Source organism: Pteropus alecto, unplaced genomic scaffold (assembly GCF_000325575.1).
Source record: "Pteropus alecto unplaced genomic scaffold, ASM32557v1 scaffold3, whole genome shotgun sequence".
In the NCBI taxonomy this organism is placed as follows: domain Eukaryota; kingdom Metazoa; phylum Chordata; class Mammalia; order Chiroptera; family Pteropodidae; genus Pteropus; species Pteropus alecto.
This window is the reverse complement of record NW_006442484.1, coordinates 5156831-5165403: the sequence shown is the minus strand read 5'-3', so window position 1 is coordinate 5165403 and position 8573 is coordinate 5156831. Positions and strand designations below refer to the sequence as shown.

Genomic DNA, 8573 nt, shown 5'->3' with positions numbered 1-8573 from the left:
TGGCCACAGAGTAGTGTCTGTATTCTTAACTACTCACCATACACATGCTTTTGCTATTATAGAGATACCTAGACTAAAGGCTAATACAAAATATATGAATCTGCTCAAATTGAAGTTCAAATACATGTATCTTATTGACCACAGGATAAATGATTCATTCACCAAAACTGTCAGTTTAATCTGAGAATTTGGGGCAACTACTTTCTTTAATAGTAAAACAAACATTTATAGTAATACTGATTTTGTTTTTGTGGTTGTTTCTGGTTCTAAACCTCACCCACCTCCCCCTCTCTGGTGTGAAGGATAAGCAATAACAAAGGAACACGCTCCCTAAACTGTTGTGGATGATGCACTTTAAAACAAAAACAAAAAAACCTACCTACTTCAATACAAAAATCTTACCCTTTTACTTCTAGACAGTCTGAATCTTGTAACAGTGCCAAACTGAGAGAAATATGCTCGGATCTGGGTTTCATAAAGTGCTGGAGGTAGGTGGCCCACATAGACTACTCCACGAGTAAGTTTTTCTTTTTCTTGCTTCTGTTGCTGAAGACATAAAAACCGTGTAAATACTTTAGTATGAAAAAAAAAATCACATTGCAACAAAACTTGCAAAACCCCTAGCTCTCAGGACAAGACAAGAGATGAAAAATCTACCCTGTATTTTTACTTACCTAAGCAGTAACTAAAGAGTTAGCTGTTTAATACCTTTCTCCCACGAGGACAGTGGTTAAGCATATAGATTGTCTTCTCGGCCCACCCAGCACAATGTAAGTACTCAATAACTAAACGTAGAATCAATGGCTCAGTAAGTCAATTTTCTAACACAGCATTTCAAATCTTTCGGCTGGAGAATTCCACATAAATGTACCTTTCAATTCTGTATGCAGATCACCGTTTACTCGTACCCACCCGATCGAACAATTTCCAGCCAACTATTAACCTTCGGCATGCTGACTAACCTTTCAGCATCTCAGTTATCATGCCCTTGCCTTTTGTAACAAGAACTTACGTGTATTTTATGCTAAAAACCAAGGCAAATTTAACTTGATGTCAGGGGTCCTATTCAGTAAATGGAACTTGGCAAATACTGTCTTTTAAGAACCCCCAAACCACCAACTGGGCAAACACACCTCCAGAATTCCGGGGCAATGCGGAAGCGTGACTGCTCCAGTTTGGTGCTAATTTGCGGTATGACAGGGCCATCCCCAACAGCCGGCTCTTTTTTCCTTGCGTTATACCCCTTAACTCTATAGGAGGATCCTAAGGCCTCCACGGCCAAACCCGTCATTTCCTGATCAGCAGAAACCTCCCTCGGGGAAGCCTCGGCCTCCAAGCTCGTGAGGTCGGGAGCCAACCGGGAAGAGCCTGGAGGTAGCAGAAGCGTGAGGATGGCAGGCGCACCCGGAAAGGGAACCGCACAGGATTCCGCGCGGTCTCGGAGACTCCTCAGACTCCGAGGTAGGTCTGCGGCGGCCGCTCACCTTGGTTGCCCGCCGACGAACCTGAGCCACCTCCTTTTGAAACTTGGCCTCCTCCTGAGGGTTCAGGGACAAGAGTGGCTTGGCAGGGCCTGCAAAGACCGCCATCCCAAAAGCTTTCAAGGCGACGATCTCCACGAGGCAATCCCGGAAATGACGATCGCGCAGCTCCTCCAAAGCGGAAGTGGAGGCTGGAGAGGTGCGCAAAGAGACCTGGGGCGGAGTGGAGTCCGGGGCGGGGCGGAGTGGAGTCCGGGGCGGGGCGGAGCGGAGTCCGGGCGACCTCTGCTGGCAAGCGCCAGTTGGCCTCTCTCACACCTGCCACCTGTCTAAAGTGGTGGATTGTAACTTACGCCTACTTTGCGGCCAATTTCAAGGGGGTGACGAGGTGGTTTTAAAAAAATAAATTGTAAAATAATACCCATGATCTTGAGGTCTTGCTAACCATTCTTTAAGTCTTTTACTTTTTTTCACTCACTTGTTTTGTGAGCTCTTACTGTACATTATTGTGCTGCTGTCCTTTAGGCAACTTCCAGACTGGGGAGAGGGCTGGATAAAGGACATTTGAGGGTGGAATTGGTGCTATGGAGGGACCTAAGAGCCCTGTGGGCGAGAGGCACACTGGGTGACTAACGAGAGTGTCCTGGAGGAGTTGGAATTTGAGCCGAAACCTGAAGGCTGGAAGGAGCCGCATTTGAAGACCTGGAAGCGCCCATGCAGTACAGCGCGTGCAGTGTCCTTAGTACTGGAAAGAAGGAATCTGCCAGTGTGGTTTGAGCTCAGTGAATGACGAGAGAGCTTGGAGGCAGGCTGGAGCTCCAGAGCTCTGCATGTCAAGGTTTAAAGCTTAGTTTTTCTTGTAAATACAAGGGGATGTGAGGGTTTTAAGCAAGGCTGTGGCTGTTTATCCCTTTCAAATACTAATCTAGTAAGGGTGGAAAGTGGATTACAGAGGAAGCAATGAGAGGGAAGCTACAGGAATAGTCCAAGCAGAACTGCTCTGGGGGCTAATGTCATCAAATGTTCTGGAACCAGTGAGGGCTGAATATGGCTGGTGCCCATGTGTATGTGCGGGAAGAGTGGAGGTAAACCTGTAGGATAGAGTGGCATGGATGTGGATTGTACTGTGAGGGCCAGCCTGCTTCTTCTGGAAGGCACGTGCCTCCCATGCCTGCCATTGTCTCCTTCAACCCAGTCTCCCTCAGCTCAACTCAACTGTCACCTCTTAAGGCTAGCCTTCTGTGACTCTGTAGCTGAGGTCAGCTCTTTCTATTAAATGCTCTCTTACAACTGTTTTCATGAACAGGTTGGATTGTAAGGAGAGTGTAAGCTGAGAGCAATTTTATTCTTTCTCAGGACTGCACCTTTTCATGGGCTTGTTCCCCTAGGTGAAATCTTGAGAGAGAGCTCTTCAGATATCAGTAAGTAGCAACATTTTCCAAGTGTTCAAAATCTAACATCAAATGTCTTCTTTCCCCGCTCAGATCTGTTTCAGGTGAGAAATACTCGTGTAGGTGTTGGGAAAGGTAATCTAATGCCTGATAACTCAACTTTTTGTAACACAAAGTTTTGTAAGTTGGTACCTAATTCTTTGCTTTCAAAAGCATTGAAGGAAAGCCTATTTGAAATGTCCACAATAATCATTAAAAACAATTTTGAATGATAACTTATTGTTACATATGGCCAATATCTAGCAAGGAACTTAAGATATTGAATGAAATTGCTATAAGAGAATGCCTTCCATTCCTCTTTTTATCTTTTAATGAATATCTTAGCCTGAATTCTCAAGAAGACAAAGTCTAAAACAAAGATTAGGTACTAACATTTTATTTGGGTGGGTGGATGAATTTCAGGTCATTGAGAGTAAGGGACAAATGGAAGTAAGGCAGCAAAAGACAGAAAGCAAATACAAGATGATGCATTATTACATTGGTCACAGTATCACAAGAAACCTGGTTGGTTGCTCAGTTACATGGGATATTTCTGCATTTCTGGAGAGATTGCATGGAGCTGTTTCTTAGGACATCTGTTAGGAAGAGGAAGGGCAAGGACTTTATCTGTGGGCTTGTAACAACATCCTGCCTTTCACTGGTCAAAGTTTGCCCCTTGTCCCTGGAGCGCTGACCTCACACACTTTCAGATTATGTACACAGCCCCTTTGGGAAGCTATTGATGAAGCTAGAGCCTCTATGAATTAAGCGGGGGAGGTGGGACTGTGCTACAGCAGCTATAAGGAGTATGATGAAGGCGGTGCTGAAGCCTAACCTATGCCTCAGGGGAGGCTGAGTCACCAGTGGGATTAATTAATGCAGTGAAGATGTTGGGTGGGACTTTCCCCTGAGAGTTTTCTAGGCTCCACATTGCTTCTTATAAAAAGTAATGAGGGAAGTCTCCTCCGGGGATAATTACTGTGAATTTAATTTCTCAGCAATTCTATCTATCTATCTATCTATCTATCTATCATCTATCTATCATCTATCTGTCTATGTATCTATGACTAGAATGTTCACCTACAGGTACATGAACAAATTAGTAAAAGAAAGAACATAGCCATATTCATCTCATCTAGAGACTACTTCCATTAAAACTTTACTTTGCTTTTGTAATATTTATAAAATGTATAATACATTTGTCGTTTTGATCAACTGTGTACTACTGTTGAATAATCTAGAAGGAATTTCAACATCTAGCTCCTTGTAATATGAAATTTACATTTTAATTTTTATTAATTTTTATAGAGAATAATGATGGATAATCAAAAGATTTAAACAATAAATATTTTTATGTTAGGTTAAAATTCTTGTGGGAGAAGTGGAATGGAAATAGTTGTTAAAAAAGGCTTTATAAAAAAAGGCTTTATAAAATAGTATGAATGTTTCTCAAAAAATTAAACATTGTATTACATATGACCCAACAGTTCCACGTCAAGTTATGTACCCAAAAGAACTGAAAACAAAAGCTCAAGCAGATATTTGTATACTCACGTTCATAGCAGCATTATTCATAATAGCTAAAAGGTGGAAACAACCCAATGTCCATCGACAGATGAACAGATAATGTAGTATATACATAAAATAGAATATTATTTAGCCTTAAAATAGAATGAAATTCTGACACATGGTACAATATGGATGAACCTTGAGGTTATCAATATGCTCAGTCAAATAAGTCAGTCACGAAAAGGCAAATGTTGTATGACTTCACTTCTGTGAGGGATCTGAGTAGCCAAATTCATTGAGATAGAATGTAGTCTTCTACACAAATTATTGCTAATCCTTGTAACTTTTAGAGCTAGAGATTACAAATTCTAACTTGACAAATGAGAAAAGACTCCCTTACCAGATACTTAAAAATCTCGATTTTTGGAAAGAAGTTATTTGGCACACTCCTGTTTCTAGAATTTTGTTACAATCTTTGAGTTGGCAAGGAAAGACGTTGCAGGATGTGAAAAATTAATTTGGATTTGTATGAAGTCAGATAATACAAAAAGTGGTGCTCAGAACACATTTGGCAGATATTCTTAATAAAAATGAGCTCCTATTGCTATTTTCATTCTTTTTTTGGATGAATTATGAAATTCTATTGCTAAATTTTTGGTCTATGAATTGGCACATTATGTTAGCAGCACACAGGCAAAAAAACAGAAAAACAAACAAAAAATCTTTGTTACCGAGCAAGTTGCAAAAACTGATCTTTTCTAATCTGCCACATTCTAGGGCTGTAGAGGTCAAGTTAGATACTTAAAGCCTCATGCAAATACTGTTAAATGGTAGATAGATGATAATAGCATAGTGATTAAGACAAAGCATTTGGATCCCAGTTTCAACACTTAATAGCTGCCTAGGGAAGTCAATTAATGTGTTACCATAGTTACTTCACTTATAACAGTATCAATACGATCCTTCAAGCAAAGTTTTAGAATAATGTCTATTCTAAACAAATTGTCATTTAGTTGGTATGAGTAATTATTTTAATTCACTTGGAGAGTGAATCTTACATATACAAACACATTTGTATTTGTTGGGTAGATGTTCGGAATAAGTCTGCAAGGACAAACGAGACATCCTTACATCACTTGCCTCAAGTAAGTGGAATTGGGGGAAGGAGGTGTTAGCTGAGTGGAAGAGAAACTTCTCACGGTATACGTTTAAAAAAATCATATAATTTGAAAACAGGTAATACATTCAGAAAACGCGTAAAAAAAGCACAGAAAAAATTTTCGCTCCCAATCCGTCCCACATACTTTCATTTTCCCGTTTATTTTTTGCAAATACAAATGCATTTATTCCTTATTCTTATACGAAGACTGCAATATCTCTATATTCTTCAGCACCTGGCCTACTGCACATACTCTTTAGTACTGAAACAAACGTCCCCGCCCCCCAAAAGGTGTGGTACGAAATACGTTGTATAAGCTACCAGGAAGCGCTCGCTTTACCTCCAAACCACGCCCCGCCTCAGTCCCACGTGCCCCAGGACCCCCACCCCAGTGAGCTGTTTCCGGCGAAGCCGGTTTGAAGATTCCCCGGGCGGAAGCCCCGCCCAGCTGCCCTGCCCCGTCCTCTGGCCGTGCTGTTCCGCTCAGCAGGAGGCGGGCGGCACCTCAGGCATCGTTGCAGACAGCCCGGCTTCCTGCGCGCCGCTGCCGTCGGAGGACCTCAGCGACGGCCGAAGGATAGGGCCCAGTGGACGAGGCGGCAGCGGCGGTGGCCGTTGCAACTGAGTGCACTGTTTCCCTGTGGAACGCATTTAGCTGGCTACCCTCGCAGCACTGGCTGATAGTTGTGTGCCCGGCGCCATGTCTGTGAGCGAGATCTTCGTAGAGCTGCAGGGCTTTTTGGCTGCCGAGCAGGACATCCGGGAGGTGAGCCTTTTCTCTCCCCAACCCCTTTCCCTTTCCCTTCCTAGCTGGGCCACATCGCTCGGCCCTTTTCCGTCGCTCAGTCTCCAGCGGTGGGGAAGCCTCCGAGGGTGGGTCGCTTCCCTTCTTGTTTCACCTGAGGGCTAGTTCTCCCCGCTCTTATTCCGCTTCCCAGTCTTGATTTCTTGTTTTCAGATTTCGGCTCCTTGGCATCACCTACCTCATTTGAATGCCAGTTTTCTCTTTTCTAGCACTTGTTTACATCGAAGACTCAGGTCTTGAGACTCAGACAACGCGCATTTTATGTGTTGTGGGTGTTTTCGAAGCACGTGCGCCCTCTCTCATTCCACATAGGCTAAAAATCCAACTCAGTTGTGGCCTCCAGAGTGTGTGTGTGTGTGTGTCCGTGTCCTCTCTCCAATCTTATTTTACGTAATATTATGTTCAGTGTATTTCTCTTTCATTCCTGTACTTCCCCAAATAGTTGCCTGCCTCAAGATTGTGTACTCTTTGCTCTTACCTGAATTTGCTTCTTTCCACTTATTTTTCCTGTTATCTCATTTTTGTCTCCTTGATTTCACAATCTAAATAATCTCTTGTCATGTTTGCTGGTAGAGCATTAACATTTTAAGAAATATGTGCGATTTTTTTTTTTTTTTTTGCGATTTTTGTATTTTAAACGTGTCTTCCCTCCCATTATAGTCTAAACTGCCAGAAGGACGGGACTGTACTTGGTTCCCCAGTATTTACACATGCCTAGCACATAAATGTGCTCAATGAATATTTAAAATGAAATGAATGAAAATAACCAACCTTTGTGTTGCATTTCATTCATCTCTACAAATTACATTCGGATAGCGCATCTTTTAATATTTACAGTGTTTCTGTGGGATATTTGGGGTGAGTGGGTGACTATTGTCCTTTGAAGGCTACATGAGAAACTTGAGGCTTTTTCGTGACCTCTTGAAAGTCTCACAGAGGAAATAAGTGGAAGAGTGTGGATTCAAACTAGTTATTTTCTGTACCAATTCAGTTTTTGTAAAGAGTTTTAGTGTTTTGAATGTATGTGAAGGTGTCGTAGATCATATATGTTATCTAGTATATTTGGTTTGGCGTCACGATGATAAATATGTTGAATATATCTGATATTTTTAATTTTAATTCTCTCTAGGAAATTCGAAAAGTTGTACAGAGTTTAGAACAAACGGCTCGAGAAATTTTAACTCTACTGCAAGGGGTCCATCAGGGTGCTGGGTTTCAGGACAGTAAGTTCTTTGCTTTGATTTTGAGGGTTTTTATCCAGTTTATCAATTTCTGATTTAGAGTTAATTTCCAACTGGAAGATATTTCAACTGTGTATTATTTTATTATGGAAACTATCCCTCTTGCTTTATGGTGAATAAAAAGTGAAGAAATAGGTGAGTTGATTGTTTTGTAGGTTTACAGAATTCTGTTTTGATTGATTTTCCACTTTCACTTAATATGGAATGTTTTCTACTGTGATGGAGTTCTGATGATAATGGTAGTAGTATTATATCTCTCTTGTGTATCTAGCAACTTTTATTTGGCGCGTAAAAAAAACCCAACCTTTCAGTTATTGAGTATGGTGTAATATGCATTTATGATAAGAAATGGGCAGTGTAAAATGTTCTTAGTGTGTTTACCGTTAGCCCCTTGAACGGAGAGCAAGTTTAGAAATGGAACCTTCATTGTAACATATAGCCAGCTAGCACAACTGAAGGAGCCGAAATACATTTCCAGATAGAGAATGATGTAATAATATAGGTATCAGAGGCAAGATATTTTTTCAGTGATATGAAGTTGGTCAGCCTGATAGGAATGCATCTTGTGCACAGCCCCTTAAGAATGAGGCTATTTATGATAGCTTAGTGATGTGTTTCTTAGCATATTCCGTTTTAACTAGTTTTTGTATGCTTATTTTTCAGTATTGGTTAATCGATAGGGAGACTGGAGGTGAAATTTTGAGTCAGGTTGAAAAGCAGCGATGTGTACCCTAAATTCAGTTATGAGCTTTTAAAAAAAATTGTTTATTTTCCGGTAGACTGCATAGATTATTAAGCAAGGACTGTATTTGAAATTTGGTAATTCTTTCTTTCATTATTATGTTTGATTATCTTTTTTTGTGATCAGTTCCAAAGAGGTGTTTGAAAGCTCGAGAACATTTTGGTACCGTAAAAACACATCTAACGTCTTTGAACAACAAGTTCCCT

At 41.2% G+C, this 8573-nt stretch overlaps 2 protein-coding genes across 2 annotated transcripts in view; one reads left to right on the top strand and one right to left on the bottom strand.

Annotated features, from left to right (window-relative positions):
* NIFK (nucleolar protein interacting with the FHA domain of MKI67) overlaps nucleotides 1–1666 on the bottom strand; it is a 9249-nt gene extending 7583 nt beyond the window's left edge. The window contains exons 1-2 of the mRNA XM_006920994.3: nucleotides 1485–1666; nucleotides 403–546 (exon numbers count right to left, since the gene is read on the bottom strand). Coding sequence (XP_006921056.1) covers nucleotides 403–546; nucleotides 1485–1589 — 249 coding nt within the window. The 5' untranslated portion in view covers nucleotides 1590–1666. The remainder of the gene's footprint in view (nucleotides 1–402; nucleotides 547–1484) is intronic.
* A 4381-nt stretch (nucleotides 1667–6047) lies between these two features.
* TSN (translin) overlaps nucleotides 6048–8573 on the top strand; it is a 10737-nt gene continuing 8211 nt past the window's right edge. The window contains exons 1-3 of the mRNA XM_006920993.3: nucleotides 6048–6345; nucleotides 7514–7607; nucleotides 8494–8573. The exon at nucleotides 8494–8573 is cut by the window's right edge and continues 13 nt beyond it. Coding sequence (XP_006921055.1) covers nucleotides 6280–6345; nucleotides 7514–7607; nucleotides 8494–8573 — 240 coding nt within the window. The 5' untranslated portion in view covers nucleotides 6048–6279. The remainder of the gene's footprint in view (nucleotides 6346–7513; nucleotides 7608–8493) is intronic.